The 16,918-nt window shown below is 37.2% G+C and overlaps 1 protein-coding gene across 1 annotated transcript in view; it reads right to left on the bottom strand.

Moving 5' to 3' along the window:
- Positions 1 to 12,489, bottom strand: part of LOC121030030 (laminin subunit alpha-2-like) — a 195,389-nt gene extending 182,900 nt beyond the window's left edge. The window contains exon 1 of the mRNA XM_040474596.1: positions 12,242 to 12,489. Within this exon, the coding sequence (XP_040330530.1) occupies positions 12,242 to 12,362 (121 nt within the window). The 5' untranslated portion in view covers positions 12,363 to 12,489. The remainder of the gene's footprint in view (positions 1 to 12,241) is intronic.
- Between the last annotated feature and the right edge of the window lie 4,429 nt (positions 12,490 to 16,918).

The following is a 16,918-nucleotide window of genomic DNA, read 5'->3' as shown; positions in this document are numbered from 1 at the left end:
ATACATACATGTATACACACACATATATATATATATATATATATATAAAAAGAGGTCAGACCATAGATGAATAATGAACTGTAGGATAGCATTGTTTTCTCAGCACATCTTAGGTAGCACAATGCCAGAAACCCTATGGATAAATCAGTTTTTAAAAACTGACAAAAAATCTTTTGTACAAATTAAGGAAGATAATTACAAAGAATGAAAAATATTTTGAAGAATTTCTAAATGTATCATTGTCTACATATATATTTACCTATGGCTATGTGCAAAATAAGTAAAGATAGGATATGCGTGTTAAAATACTTTCCTTCCATATGAACTAACTTTTTCTATGTTACTGGGAGGTATACAGCCAAAAAAAAAAAAAAAAAAAAAAAAGGAAGGAAAGAGGAAGATGTGTCATGATTCTCAATCCAGAAGAACTCAAATTAAGTACATTAAGAGCCATTGGGAGAAAAAATCAAAGAAAAGGGATGAAGTAGAACTTCATGAACCATCAGTGCCTTTGGCCAAACCTGTCATTTATTATAAAAACGAATAGTATTATTATTAATAATATTATTTGTATCACACATTTTATTAATCCTTTATAACACCTCAGTAAGACAAATTTGAACATTATATTCTCTTTTTTTAATGGAAATTTAATTTCAGAATAGGTAAATGACTTATGTACTGTTTAAGGTGACATCTTAGGAAGAGCTGGAGGCAAAGCTTGTATCCTGGAGTTCTGACTTCAAATCCAGTGATTTTTCTAATGTTCCAGAGTGAAAAACTGAATGGTTGGGGCGCCTGGGTGGCGCAGTCGGTTAAGCGTCCGACTTCAGCCAGGTCACGATCTCGCGGTCCGTGAGTTCGAGCCCCGCGTCGGGCTCTGGGCTGATGGCTCAGAGCCTGGAGCCTGTTTCTGATTCTGTGTCTCCCTCTCTTTCTGCCCCTCCCCCGTTCATGCTCTGTCTCTCGCTGTCCCAAAAATAAATAAACGTTGAAAAAAAATATTATAAAAAAAAAAAAGAAAAACTGAATGGTTGCACTACCAGTTAAACGTGACTGAAACTTTCTGAAGAGCAAAAAAGCCTATGGAAAGTTTGTTGTCTGAAACTATTTCAAAATGTGATATTCCCAAGATTAGAAAAAGCAGGTCTCCCTAGAGACCTGTTGAGGCTATAGGATTTCCTGAGGGACATTTTGGTTTTGGTTTTGGTTTTGTAGAAATCTACCATTAGCTTTAATATACAGGAAGACACACTAAAAATTTTCCCAATCTAGGTTAGTATTAAATAATATATTCCAATCATATATTATATTAAATAATATAGATAATATATAGTATTAAATAATATATATAATATATAGTATTAAATAATATATCTTGGAATATATTATTACACCATTTTTTTTTAACCTTAGTGTATAGAAAGAATCCAAAAGAGGGTCTATGCTGAGAGCTTTTCCACTGACAACCATCCTGAAATTAACTTCCACTGTGTGTCAAATATACTGAATTGTCATCTCTCCTCAAATGTCAGTGAGAACATGTGCTTCATAGGCTAAAATGATAACTAATCTTTATAGAGCACTCATTATGTTCCATGCATTTTTATAACCTAACACATATATTAAGACTTCTCTAAAAAATAGTTTATTAATCCCTAATAAAAACATGTCCAAAAATGAGAAATTTGTAGAAAAAAAAGTTTATTATATTATCTTTGAAATATAAATAGACACAAAGTATTGCTAAAATTTCCATCCTGTTACGTATCTCAATCACTTCTCACGTTGAGCTACCAACATAACTATTAGCTAATTATAGGACCTTGGGTTTCTTCCTATCTCTGTTAATGGCTTGTTGTTGTGTGACCTTGGTAGAATTCTTCCATCTTTCTTCAATGACGTAGCTTGACATCTATAATCTCTTAGGGTCTACTCAAAGAAACTTTTAGAATGTTTTGCTCTTCTTAAGTAAAAGTGATGTCATATGTACTGCAAATATCCTTTTTGAACTTTATGATCGAGTAATAAAGAAAAAGAGGACCAAATATTTACTAATTAGCTGCCAAGTATTTTCACATGTACTATCTAATTTAATTTTATTTTACTAATAGGAAGTTTAAATTCCGTTGACTTGGGTTTTTGATCCCAATAAAAGAGTGGTAACATGGCTATGAATTCCATTCTTGCCATCTCCCAAAGACACTTTTTCTACTAGTCAAAGTTCTCGGGGCGCCTGGGTGGCTCAGTCGGCTAAGCGTCCGACTTCAGCTCAGGTCGTGATCTCGCGGTCCGTGAGTTCGAGCCCCGCGTCGGGCTCTGTGCTGACAGCTCAGAGCCTGGAGCCTGTTTCAGATTCTGTGTCTCCCTCTCTCTCTGACCCTCCCCCGTTCACGTTCTGTCTCTATCTGTCTCAAAAATAAATAAACATTAAAAAAAAAAAAAAACAAAAAAAAAACAAAGTTCTCTCCAAAGCAGGGGAATGTATGCGGAAATTGAAGGTTCAAAGGTATATGTTAATGGGTATTTTTTGCAGGCTAAGCTATAAAGTTCAGAATAGCAAAACACTATAAAATAAATTCCAATTAAAGCTGAATCCATACATTCGTGTTTTCAAGTATATAAGCAAATTCCTTCATAAACGGCCTCAGCTGAGTTTGGTATACCAGTGTTGGAGAAAAAGTGCTGTTTTAAGCCAGAATTTCCTGACACCAAGACAGTTTTTAAACTTAATTCAGTTTTCTTGAAGCATTTTGAAAACTCACACTTTTTGAGGTCCTAATAGATGTTCCATGTTTTATATTCATTGTTTTATATACTCCTCACAACAAACCAATGAGATAAAGTAGCTCCCTGAAATGACTATTGTTCTACTTCTTGTTCTGTTTCGTACTTTCAGCCTTATTCAGTAATTGAAAATGGCATAGCGGGCAATAAGCCAGAAAATTATGGTGACTATACAGGCTTTAGAAAAAAATATATTTGATATGGCAAACTCTACTAACCTCATTTCCCCTTTAGAATAGTACCTTGTATGTTGCAAGCAACTTAAAAGTTATTACACCTTAGAGTTTTAATGGTACAGCTACTGGACTAAAAAATATAATGATCTCACTTGCAATTTATTCTGTGGCTCATAATCGTTTGTCAAGGCAACTAGGCTTTTCTGCAAATTCAATGTTTAGACTCCCTTATTCTAGATTTTTTGATAAAACTGAAACTCTGATTTAAGAAAACAAATCAAAAGCTCAATATCTTAGTATATTAAATACACTAAATACACTAATTGGGTACTGAGTTCTAAACTATAAATGTTACCTGCAGCACACTGATTGGTGTCCTACATACACACCCTCTCAAAATGTAGGAGGTTTGCAAAATTTCCTGTTCTAACAGAGAAGTTCAATTTCAAACTGAACTCTTTAAATCTTTTTATAGAAATGCCAGTGTTCTACATTTTTTCAAAAGGAATTTTGAGATTAACTCTTCTCTGAATCAGGTATGTCTGTTTGGTTCTAGCTCTTTTCATTCATATATATATATATATATATATATATATATATATATTGACCATTTTTTTAAAGAATTCATTACATAATAAATACCAGTATGTTTCTAGCCTACTGAAGTAATTTATGTAAGGTGACTTAAGAAAAACCAATAATCAAGCTTATAGTCCAGTGTCCAGTAATCCAAATTCTAAGAATTTAAAGGTTAAAATTTGATGAGTATTTTTACTTTTATGCACAGTTTTAAGTAACGTGTATGTATTTATGCATAGTTTTGTGCGTGTTTAAATGAAAAAGATCCTTAAAGATGACACATTTTCTTGTTCCTTCATAATACCTAGTAACTCTCTGTTTTAAATTACTCTACTAACATAACTCAGAAATGGATATGGGATTTTTTCAAGGTTTGTTTGTTTGTTTGTTTGTTTAAGGATCTCAAAGTCCAAAAGAGACAGCAATATAGGATCTATAAAATCAGAAGCAGGAACATATCCTAATTTCTAATCCTAAAATTTGCACTGGAATTTGTTTATCCTTGACAAGCTGCAAGGCATCGACTCTTCCTTCTATAAAATGAGGAGGATTGTATTAACCTACTAAACAGTGATGCTGTGAATATACATGTATTAATGCTCACAATATGCTAGATACTATTAAACCAATCTAAAGCATCTGGCACTCAGGATGCAGTTCTACAAAGAGCCTTTCAGGGGAGCACAGCTTGGTGGTCAACTAAGAGGACCTTACATGGAGAAGCTCTGTTAACCTTGCACAAAGTGACTTTCCTAAGTGCCAGGCACTAAATAGTTCCTCAGGCCTTCATCATTCGTTATTTGCATAGATTAACTTTCCATTGGAACTAGATTAGGCATGAACAGAAAGCCAGTGTTATGAACAATAACCCCTAACAGACTACCTCTATGATCTTTTTCTAAATGTCACATGTCCAAATAAAAACAAAATAGCACAAGGCTTCCACTTTAAAATCCACATTCAAGATGACTGGAAAAAAACAGCTTTATTACCCATACCCTACATCTTTGACAAGCAAATGTCTACCTTTAACTCATCATGTAAACTTAGATTATGCCTCAAAACTATATTTAGATCATAATTATCAGTGGCTTTTAGCAGGAAGATTTAAGTGAAGTTCTGCCATACGTATTTTCTTAAAAATTACATTTGTTAGAATTATCTCCTTGAAAACCACACTTTATTCACAAGCAGGAGAGGAGAGGAGAGGAAAGAAGAGAAGACAGAAGGGAGGGAGGGAGGGCAGGAAAGAGAAAAGTTATGTAATTTTCTTCACCTAAATCTTCTTCTAAATGATATAATTTAGTCAGCCTGAAATTGCATTACTTTACTCCAAAGGTTACTGCAAGACTTACAGTGATCCTTAAAGAAGTTATAAAAATCGAAACAGAACAGAGAATAAGCTTCTGATTGTAAAAATAGGTAACATTTCAAAGTTCATTTTATAAAAGAAGGCATCAGATCAATACATCATTGTGTCATTTTTAGCAACAGTAGCTAAACTTTAGCTCTGATACTGAAAGGAATGATAAAGAGAAAGAGAGAGAGAGAACTCCAAGGTATACATATATTTATGTGGGATTGTGAACAACTTATTTTTAACATGAACATTCATTAAAATTACTCTAAGAAATCTATGGCATGTTTCTAAGACACTGGGCAAATTAAAAGGATATGAAGAAGTTCCCTGCACTTCAGTTGTGTTAAGGTTTTGCAATTCTTTTAATCGTGTAATAGGATTGAGATGCCAAAAGGAAAAAAAAAAAAAGAAATTTTACAAAAATGCACTTGAGTTTCACAATGATAAGTCTGCTGAAGTGGAATACTCTGGAATGGAGTCACTTATATATGCTCTAAAAATGGGAAGTATGGGGAAGGAAACAGATCTCAATTAGTACCATATTGGTCTAGTCCAGGGGATTAAAGCCTATCTGGGAAAAGAAATATTACCTATTCTTTCATCCATTTAACTCTGCTCAAAACTCTCCAATACCACCCATCTCATTCAGACTATAAGGCAGAATTCTTTACAATGATCCTAGTTCCCCATTACTTCCCTGACCCTTCTCACTGTGATCTAACTGTAGACCTTCACAAGCCTTTCCCTGTGCTAAGAATATTAACTCTTTCACCTGATATCTGTGTGAATCATTCCCCCAACACCTTCAAGGATTTTCTCAGATGTGACCTTCTCAATGAGGTCAACCTTTATCACTATTTAAAATAGCAACCAAACTCTCTCCGTTCCTAGAACTCATGACTTCTCTTACCCTGGTATATCTGTTTGTCCAGGAATGTCATCAATTTGTTTGTCCAAGAATCTCATTGATGAATTTATGAATACCTATAAAATATAGGTATTCGTATGTTACTTATTCACTATATATTCATCATATTCCTGTCTGCCTTCTCCACCCTAAGGAGAATACAAACTCCATAAAAGCAGGATTTTTTTTCTGTCTTTACCTACTGAACACATTCATTCATTAACCACATTCCAATACACATAGTCCGATGACCACCAATTTCCTGCACAAATTCTGGCCTTTGAATGCAGTCTTAGCAATCCATACAGTCCAGAATTCGTCTTCTTTCTACCTGACTGGTATACACGGAGCCTGGCATGAGTCTTGAAAACCATGTGCCAATCTAGTTTTGTCTTCCTCTAACCTCTACTTAGTTTTCTCAGTTACTGCAACTAGGCTTCTTCCTAAATTCCGGCCTATCAGCTCAGTTCAAAGCTATGACAAATCTTATAAACCCCAATCTTCTATATTAGAAGCATAAACAGTTTGTCTGACCACTAACAATACTTTCTTCCTGATCTTTTTCACAGTCTCCAGTTGCTAAATAAGAACGTACGGCAAACTGGAGAGATGACCTGGGGTCACCATTCTTTATTATTTTTTTAAGTGTTTACTTACTTTTAGAGAGGAGAGAGAGAGAAGACACATGAATGTACATGCATGTGAGTGGGAGAGGGCAGAGAGAAAGTGAGAGAATCCCGAGCAGGCTCTGCACTGTCAGTGTGGAGCCCAGTGTGGGGCTCAATCTCATGAACCATGAGATTATGAACTGAGCTAAAGTCAAAATCTGAGGTTCAATGGACTGAACCCCAATGGTCAGGTGCTCTGACCTTTCTTTTCTTTTCTTTCTTTCTTTCTTTCTTTCTTTCTTTCTTTCTTTCTTTCCTTCTTTCCTTCTTTCCTCCTCTTCCTCCTCCTTCTTCTTCCCCTGCTTGAAAACTTCCAGCTATTATCTATTGTTGTTGTTATTGTTATTGTTATTATTTATTATTACCCTGCTTGGAAACTTCCAGCTATGCTCCTGCCATGCAGTAGAATCCTAGTGAATAGTTATGCTGACTGGAATCAAGCATGCGTTTGACACATTCTTTGGACTTTTAATTTAAACAACTAGCCACCCCACTAATCTTGCTATGCAAAGGCTGGGTTGAGGTTATCGGTCCCTATTCTACTATTTCTTCTTCTTCTCATGGTGCAGAACTGCGGCCCCATAATGCTAAAGCAGATTATGAAAGATGTGAAACATCACAAAAAGTTTCAGGGAATTTTTTTTTATCATTTAATGCTAAATCTGTTTGGATTAAAAGAAGGAAAAATAATCCCATCTCAGAGGTCCAATTTGAAAAGTCAAGCACAAACGTCTTTGTCATTGTATTTATTAAATGTATGAACAGAAGAAATTGTGACAATTATCTGCTTTAAATAAATGAGGACTGAGAAAATATTGAGATGTGAAATCTACTAAAAGTCAACTTTTTTCAGTCATCGCTACTGCAATACAATTCAATGGTGTAAAAATGCTAAGTCCTACTATTTCAGAAAATCTTCTAATTTAACTAAACCTCTCCCAAAAAAATATACACTCATGTTTTTCTTACAGCATAGTTGGTTTAACTCTCAAGATACCTACTGGACTTTATAATTATACCTGAAGAAGGTGAAAACTATGAATTTTACAGTGGAGGGAACAGGTGCCCCATATTTCAGAGTGAATTAAGTATGAACTGACAGCACGTGAGGTTTTTTTCATCATCCCTGGCAACTCTTGAAGGAGATTCTGATCATTATTCTGCATGATAGCCTAGGAGAGAAAACTCTTGGGAACAAGAATGATCAGCAATTTGTATACATTGACATGTAAGATAAAAAATATAAATTTTATGTTTTTTTTAGAAAAACCTACCACATATATAATAGTCAATGTTGAATATGTTCTTATTCTCAGGCCTACATTTTTTTCTTTTTTTTTTCAATATATGAAATTTATTGTCAAATTGGTTTCCATACAACACCCAGTGCTCATCCCAAAAGGTGCCCTCCTCAATACCCATCACCCACCCTCCCCTCCCTCCCACCCCCCATCAACCCTCAGTTTGTTCTCAGGTTTTAAGAGTCTCTTATGCTTTGGCTCTCTCCCGCTCTAACCGCTTTTTTTTTTTCCTTCCCCTCCCCCATGGGTTTCTGTTAAGTTTCTCAGGATCCACATAAGAGTGAAAACATATGGTATCTGTCTTTCTCTGTATGGCTTATTTCACTTAGCATCACACTCTCCAGTTCCATCCATGTTGCTACAAAGGGCCATATTTCGTTCTTTCTCATTGCCACGTAGTACTCCATTGTGTATATAAACCACAATTTCTTTATCCATTCATCAGTTGATGGACATTTAGGCTCTTTCCACAATTTGGCTATTGTTGAGAGTGCTGCTATAAACATTGGGGTACAAGTGCCCCTATGCATCAGTAGTCCTGTATCCCTTGGATAAATTCCTAGCAGTGCTATTGCTGGGCCATAGGGTAGGTCTATTTTTAATTTTCTGAGGAACCTCCACACTGTTTTCCAGAGTGGCTGCACCAGTTTGCATTCCCACCAGCAGTGCAAGAGGGTTCCCGTTTCTCCACATCCTCTCCAGCATCTATAGTCTCCTGATTTGTTCATTTTGGCCACTCTGACTGGCGTGAGGTGATATCGGAGTGTGGTTTTGATTTGTATTTCCCTGATGAGGAGCGACGTTGAGCATCTTTTCATGTGCCTGTTGGCCATCCGGATGTCTTCTTTAGAGAAGTGTCTATTCATGTTCTCAGCCCTACATTTTATCTGATATGAATCATTTTTACTGAACTGTGAGGCCAGTATGTAGTGATCAAGCCAACATATGTACATAAGTTACATATGTAGCAAAAGTGATACAAAAAAATTAATTCCAATTTTATGACTACAGTAAATCTCAGGTAATTTATGAAACATTCTCATATTTTATAGCACAGAATGTTTTAGAAGTGTGCAAATGATGGTGATGTGAATATTCCATATGAAATTTCTAAGTATTCATGCCAAAAATGAGTGAGGATCATCTCAAACATGTTTTTATTTTAAATCCCAGAAGACATCTAAAAACACATTTATATACCTTTAGTATAGTCTTGACATTTTTAAGAATTAAAAAGTTCAAATACAAATATGCACTCCAAAAACAATAGAACGTAATACTAGAATCTTGGACTTTGAAAAGAACTGGAGACTTGATGAATCCTCACTGTGCCTCTGTAAAGGCATTTCATCCTAAATCATCCCTGACAGGTGGCACATCTGATCATGAATGGACATTTCCAGAAACTAGTTGCTCCAACACAACCCAGTCATTTCTGAACAGCTTAAACAAGGAGGAGCAGAGAAAAGGAGGCAGTTTCTTCTTATTTAATTCAAACCTTTCCCTTTGTCATATTGTTCTATGGATCTGAGTTCAGGATTTAGAAAGGACATTTTACTCTCTCTTCCATTAAACACCATTCCTAAATTTTTTTTATTGCTTTTTATTTTTGAGAGAGGGAGAGAAAGAGGGAAACAGAATGTGAAGCAGGCTCCAGGTTCTGAGTTGTCAGTATAGAGCATGACATGGGGTTTGAACCCACAAATTACAAGATCATGACCTGAGCCAAAGTCAGATGCTTAACTGACTGAGCCAACCAGGCACCACAGAATTCATTCTAGTCAGTGCTCAGCTAAGAAGGTCAATGCTAATATAATCAAAAAGGAGAAGTTGATGATAGCCTAAAACTTCTTCAGTTGCACTCATATCCAATGATCTTCACTGAGAGTATGTTTTAACAGAACATTAAAAAGAAAACATGGCCCCAGAATAAATGGAAAGACATCTTAGTATCACAAAAAGGAAACTTCAGCATAAACAATACTAGAAATGTTTTTAGTTGTTAAAAATTAAGTTACTATCAGTTGCATGAATTTAAGTCACAACTACTCCAAGCCTTCAGTTTTAAATTTGTCCATAAGAATAACTGAAGGTGAAATAAGTTAATATATACACGGCATGTTTAATTATGAAATGCTATATGAATTTAAGGTATTATAAAACAGATTTTATATATACTTTTAATATTAATAAGTTCCAACAATTTATCCCTGAGCCAATCTTTCAATGTATTGCAAATGATCTATAATACACAATATATTCTAGAATGCAGAAAATAGTAGCCTAGGGGCGCCTGGGTGGCTCAGTTGGTTGGGCTGCTGACTTCCACTCAGGTCTTGATCTAGTGGTCTGTGAGTTTGAGCCCTGCCTCGGGCTCTGTGCTGACAGCTCAGAGCTTGGAGCCTGCTTTGGATTCTGTGTCTCTCTCTCTCTCTCTCTCTGCACCTTCCTGCTCACACTCTGGGTCTCTCTCTCCCTCTCCCAAAAAGAAATAAACAGTAAAAAAATTAAAATAAAAAAGGAAAATAGTGGTCTATAGGTAGACACCATCTTATAGCTATTTTGCACAGAATTCCTTATTGTGTGTAGCATTCAACAGAATGGCAGTATAAACTTTCCCTTTTGCATTGACCTTACTTTATTCCTGGACCACAGAAATTGGAGTCAGTTTTATCTCAGATAAAACAGAGACAGACAGAAAGAGAAAAGGAGAGGAGGGAAAGAGGAAGGAGAGGAGAAAGGAGAAAGGAGAAGAAGAGGAGGAGGAGGAGGAAGGAGGAGGAAGGAGGAGGAAGAGGAGAAGGAGGAGGAGGAGAAGGGGAGGAGGAGAAGGGGAGGAGAGGGTGAAGGAGGGGAGGGGTGGGAGGAGAAAGAATGAGGAGGGTGGGCAGCACACTAGGAAATTTCTTTGAGACTACTTTGCATGCTTTGAGCTTCTGCCCCACTCCAAATGAACAGCACTGGTGTTTCTGGTCTCTCTGTACTCCCAGCTGCTTGACATTATTAAAGTACTATGTATTGTTAAAACATATCATATAACTAAGCAAGGCTAATATTTTAAAGTAGCATTTTTAAAAATCAGCTGCCAGAGATATACTCTCAAAATCACTCTCATAAATTCTATTAATTAAGCCATGTTGACCCCATTTTACCTCGCAGAGAAGGAAAAGCAAAAATAGAAGAAAAAAGGTTATATAGTGAACTTAAGGTCATTTTTATTCTAGGAATTTTAATCGGGGAGCTATTATTGTAGCAAGCAGACAAGAGTATTTTCTTACTCCTTTTAAGATAAAATAGTACTGCTAGAAATGTTAGATTATAAGAAGAAAAACTATCAGAATGGTTAGATGTAGCTTTATTCTAGTTAACTAAAAGAGGGAATAAGTATATTTCAAAACTTTGACAGATTCGGTCTCATCAAAACTTTCCAAAGTTGCTAACCTCCAGATTTTGTACTCTTGCGGTAAATATTTTGATATTTGAAATCAAATCTTAAATATTCTTTACTTTAATACAAGTTTTCCAACTCACAAAAATGTTGCTGAAATGATGTATTCATTATAAATTCTGTTTTAAAACGCGGTACATGTGCTTCTTTTAAAATTCATGACATTAAAATAACTCTTCAAAGACTCCCAAGAGTATCAGAAATTATATGCATGTAAACATCACAGCGCTCTGAGGAGAATCATTTGGATTACATCAAATACCACTGTTTTCCAAAGCCCCCCTGAAGTGTATATGTGGTCACTGTGGTCCTAATTCACATACACATGACATAGAAGTCCTATCTGTATTTAAGCCAGAGGAGAAATTTCACTATAATAAAAAGGATACCTGAGATAGAACGTGGGTCAGAAAAAATTGAGGCTGGAAGTCCCATTGCCACGAAACAAAAAAAACCACTTGACTTTAACTACTTTACAAACTCTGTTCAAACAGTTAGAAACAAAGTCCTTAAAAAAAAGAAAGAAAAGAAACAAAGAAAGAAAAAAAGAAGGAAAAGAAAAGAAAAGAAAAAGAAAAAAAGAAAAAAGAAAGCTGATGTATCAGCTGCCCTCCATAAAGTTCCAAAATGAACCTCAGCTTGGGAAACATTTCTCTGCAGGGATGGACTCTGATTTGGAAAAACTTATTGTTCAATTGGTTAAAAGTTTGCCTCTTTGAAAGACTTCGGAACCCAGCTGGGAGTTATGTATAAGCGACAGCAAGTTCTCTCAGAACGAATGAACAATGTGAAACGCTTCACGTTCTTTGGGGGGAGGTAGGCAATCCCCCCAACCCCCCCGGACAGGGTACTCAGGACGCTGAAAGTGAGTTTGCATCAAGCTTAGCTCCTCTCGCCCCAAAGCGCACTCCCCAGGGGCCAAGCCAGAAAACGGTCCCTGCCCCGGACTGTCGTCGGAAGAAGGGGCCGCGGCCCCGGCAAAGGATGGAATCTAGAGCCCGTTCCTCGACTGTACCTCTTTGCTGATGTGCCTGTGGCTGCCGCGGCCGCTGTTGCAGCTGTGGCCTCTGGGCCTGGCCGCCCCCGAGGCCCCCGCTGAGCAGCAGGACCAGGAGGACCCCGGCGGCTCCGGGCATTGCGGTGGCCGGGAGCGGATCCGCTTCTCAGGAGCCCGAGGAGTCGCGGCCGCCCAGTCCCCGGGTCCGGCTGGTGAGCTGAAGGAGCAGCAGCTGCTGGGGAAGAGGAGGAGACAGCCCCCCTCCTGGCTTTGGCTCTGCCGCCGCCAGAGGGTGGGGGGAGAAAGAGGACACTCCCCCTCCCTCCCCTTTTCCCGGGCCCTCGTCCCACAGCCGTCCAGGCACAGGCCCTTAAAGGGTCCTCCGTGAAACAGACCTTTCCAGAGCCGCCCTTCCCTCGGAGAGGGACCGTTCCTTAGCTTGAGCTGTTCGCTGAACTTCTTTTAAATTAGAGGAGGTAATTGATAGGAAAGCGCTTTGTGATCTGTAAAATCTCTACACATGGGAGGCATTATTGGGAGGAAATCTGCACAGCTGGGAACTTGGCCGAAGCTGAGTCAATGTACCTCCAGAGAAAGGACTGGCAAAGCTGTGTGTGGGCGCCGTGTATCCAGGTGACCCAACGCTCGATGGACACAGGACCCTCCTGATGGCCCTGGCCCGGGTGGCTGCGAAGTTACCATGGGGTGAAGTTGGTCCTGGGCCTCAGCAGGTCAGGCCAGAGGACTTATTGCTTAATAGACAACTGTCAGGGCAACAGGGGTGGGACAAAAAGAAACTCCCTTGTTCCACTGCAACGGTTCTGACCAATATAAAGGCTAAAAGTAAGGTTTTTCAGTTCAGTCACTGGACATTTATTTAAATTGAATAAAGGCCTTAGGGACCATTTCCTTTCAGGCTCCAAATTTCATCTCTTCCAGTCCCTATTGCTTTTCTTTAACCCAGAATTTCTGCAAGTTTTTCTGCCACCCCCAGATTCAAATGACAGCTCCTTCCTGGTCTCCTGTCTGTCTGTGTTTCATGGTCTGAGGCTCTCACAGTGTTTGAGAGCTCCTCATTGGGTCTTTATGGGACTCACACGATGTCTCCCCGCTTACTCAGTGGCTGGGAGTACTGCTGACATTAGTGTGCTCTGAGGTCACAGTGCCACTTGTCCCATCCCACGTGGGACAGTCCTGCTAACCAGGGACTTCTGGAAGGGCCACTGGGCATTCATGCAGGTGAAAACCCTTGGTTTATGTTTGATGCCTAATTTAAGAGTATGCTGCACATAAAATGTTTTGCACAGTTTTTGTCTTCCAGGATGCATCTACTACACGAAGTGAGGAACTCATGTACTTTGTGTTTCTGAATGTCACCAAGATGTGTTTACCATCTCAGAAAATCCCATCACTGATATGGTAGTGTCCCCAGGACAATACCAATACGTATCTGTCACATTGATGGTGACTCTGGGAATAGGTTCAGGCTTCTATTTTGCCTTCATTTTGCCTACTAAATCTAGGCAAACTACTAAATGTAGTTTTACCCAAGCATTTACATAATGAAATGTACATTTTTTTACATAGATTACTTTTTTCCTTTTTTATTTTATACTTAAGCCATTATATTGATTTTTTAAATACTATGTTGAAGTTAAGTGATATTATTTATGGATTTCCTTTCAATCAAATAAAGGAGGTGTTGTTCCTACCAGGATTGATTGAGAACATCTGGCCAAATGGTGCCCAAGTAAATGGATAACTCTCAATATTTTCCATCTTCTTTCTGTTACTATTAGTACTAAAAAACTCTACAGTTTTTGTTTTGTTTTTTTTTTTTTCTTTATTGTGGAATTGCAAAATAGAGTCTGGCCCAAGCCTTGAGAATAAGACTATGATCTCTGCTGTCAACTACTTGTGTGATTCAACACAGGGGAAAAATACAAAATTATTTAACCAAAATTAAGATAGAGAACCAGGGTTATCAGAGCAATTTTTTAAGAAATAAACCTAATTGAGGGGCGCCTGGGTGGCTCAGTCGGTTGAGCGACCGACTTTGACTCAGGTCATGATCTCATGAACGTGAGTTCGAGCCCCAAGTCGGGCTCTGTGCTGACAGCCCAGACCCTGGAGCCTGCTTCGGATTCTGTGACTCCCTCTCTCTCTGCCCCTCCCCCACTCATGATCTGTCTCTGTCTCAGAAATAAATAAACATTAAAAAAATTTAAAAAAAAGAAACCTAATTGAGTACAATTTACACAAAATAAATGCACCCATGCTATATGTTTAAAAAATTTAAACTCTCATTTGACAATTACCCCAATTAACATATAGTCCATCACTGCCCCAGTTTCCTTCCTCTCACAGTAATTTCTCTAACCTCCACACCTAGAACAGATAGTCTGATTTCTGCCACTGAAATCAGTGACAGTGAAATCAGATCAGTCTGATCTGATTTCTGCCACTATAGATTATTTTAGCTAATCACAAATTTCATAGAAATGGCATAATAAATAATTCTTTTCTTCACTTAGCACAATATTTTGGAGGTATAGCGATGTTGTTATTTATGTCAGTAATACATTCCTTTTCATTGCTGAATATTATTACATGGATATATCACAATTTGTTTATACATTCACCGGAAGTACATTTGGATTGTTCCAGTTTTTAGCTATTAAAAATAAAGCTGCTATGAATATTTGCATACATTTAGAAGGACATATATTTATATTTCTTAATTCCAAAGAGAGATATTATTGGGCTTCCTTGTGGGTATGAAACGGTGTACAATACGGTTATATCATTTTCAACTCCCCCAATTATGTATGAGAGTTCCAGATGCTCTGCATGGGTACCAACACCTAATGGCATTTAATTTTACCTTCTCTAGAGGTTGCATAGTGGTATCTTAATGACATCGTCATTTGCATTTCTCTGATGATGCTGAAAATGTTTTGATGGCTTATTTGGCATTTATATTACTTTTTTTGTGAAATGTCTGATCAGATCTTTTGTTCATTTATCCTAATTATTTTATTTTTCACATTATTGTTAAGTTGTAAGATTTAAATATATATTCCGGAGAAAAGTCCTTTGTCTAATACACTTAATACAGTGCCTACTATTCTCAGTCCATAGCTTGACTTTTCAATTTCTTGACTCATGTTGGAGGAGGTCATCAAGAGGACATGACTGCTAGTTGACCTGTGAGCTGGACCCACGCAACCAGAGGCTCCTCACCTCCTCCCCTGTCCTTGCAATGTGCATTCTGCCTGCCTTCCCAGCACTAAAGCTGCCTCAAGGACACAGCCTAGAGAGAGTAATCTGCTGTTGAGAACATCTGGACAGTATACATGCCTGAGTCTAGTGAAGCCTCTATACAAATTTAAGATTCTGACAGGTGGATGTGGAGATCTACTTAAGGCTGCCCAAGACAAGCTTCATATGTGAGTTCCCTTGCTCATTAAACTGACTGCCTTCTGATGGTGGATTACTCTGCCTTTCGTCTGTCACTCCTTGCCCTCTTCGTATGGGTGCCGGTTTGCAAACCAACAACCGCTTTCAAAGAACAGAATTGTTTAATTGTGATTAAGTCCAATTGATTAAGATTTTCCATTTATGCTTAATACTTTTTGCGCCCCTTTTCAGAAATCTTAGCTTACTTCAAAATCGTGAACATGACCTTCTCTATTTTTTCCTTGAGATTTTGTAATCTTAGCTACTACATTTGGATATATGATTTATTTCAATAAATTTTGGTGTTTGCTATGAAGTAATACACTTAAGGTAAGAACTTTCTTTTTCCTGAGCAGATATCCATTCATTTTAGCACCATTTGTTCAGAAAGAAATAATTTCTGCATCTGATTACCTTGTCACTTTTTTCAGAAGTTGATCATATGTAGGTCTATTTTTAGATTCTCTAAATATATATATATATATATGTATATATATATATATGCCAATATATATATTGTCATATATGTATCTATATATAGATATATATAGATATATATATGCCAATATCACAGTTTTATTACTGTAGCTTTATAGGAGCCTTAAAGTTAGGAAGTTAGGTAAGTAAAGTTAGGTAGTGTAAATCTGACAATTTTGTTGTGCAAAATGAAACTCTTGACTATTCTAGGTCCTTTGCATTTCCATATACTTTGTAAGTAGCTCCTGAATTTCTACCCCCTAAAAAATAATGTCATAGGGAGGTTTGGTTGAAATATATAAATTTTGGAGGAACTGATATTTTAGCAATATTGAGCCTTCCAATCCATTAATATAGCATGTCTTCACTTACTTACATCTTTGATATTCTAAGCAGTGCTCTGTAGATTTCAATATATGTCTTCAACATACTTCCTAAAATGTATCTCTCATTGTTTTGTGTTTTGCTATTATAAACAGTATTTTTAAATTTAATTTTTCATGCTAATAGTAATACTATTAATTTTGGTTGTATACACTGGATTCTGCAAAGTTGTTAAAATCACTTCAAGTAGCCCATAGGTAGGTTCCTTAGTATATTCTATGTATAGGATCATGTCATCCTCAAATACAGTGTTACTTCTTCCTTTTTAGTCTATGTGCCTTTTACATTTTTTCTTGCCATATTGCACTGGCTATGACTTCAATATAAAATTGAATAGCAGTGGTAAGAGTAGACATTTTGGCCTAGTTTCCAATC

This window comes from Herpailurus yagouaroundi, unplaced genomic scaffold, assembly GCF_014898765.1.
Source record: "Herpailurus yagouaroundi ecotype Mexico unplaced genomic scaffold, PumYag 139, whole genome shotgun sequence".
NCBI lineage: Eukaryota > Metazoa > Chordata > Mammalia > Carnivora > Felidae > Herpailurus > Herpailurus yagouaroundi.
This window is presented reverse-complemented; position numbering and strand designations above follow the sequence as displayed.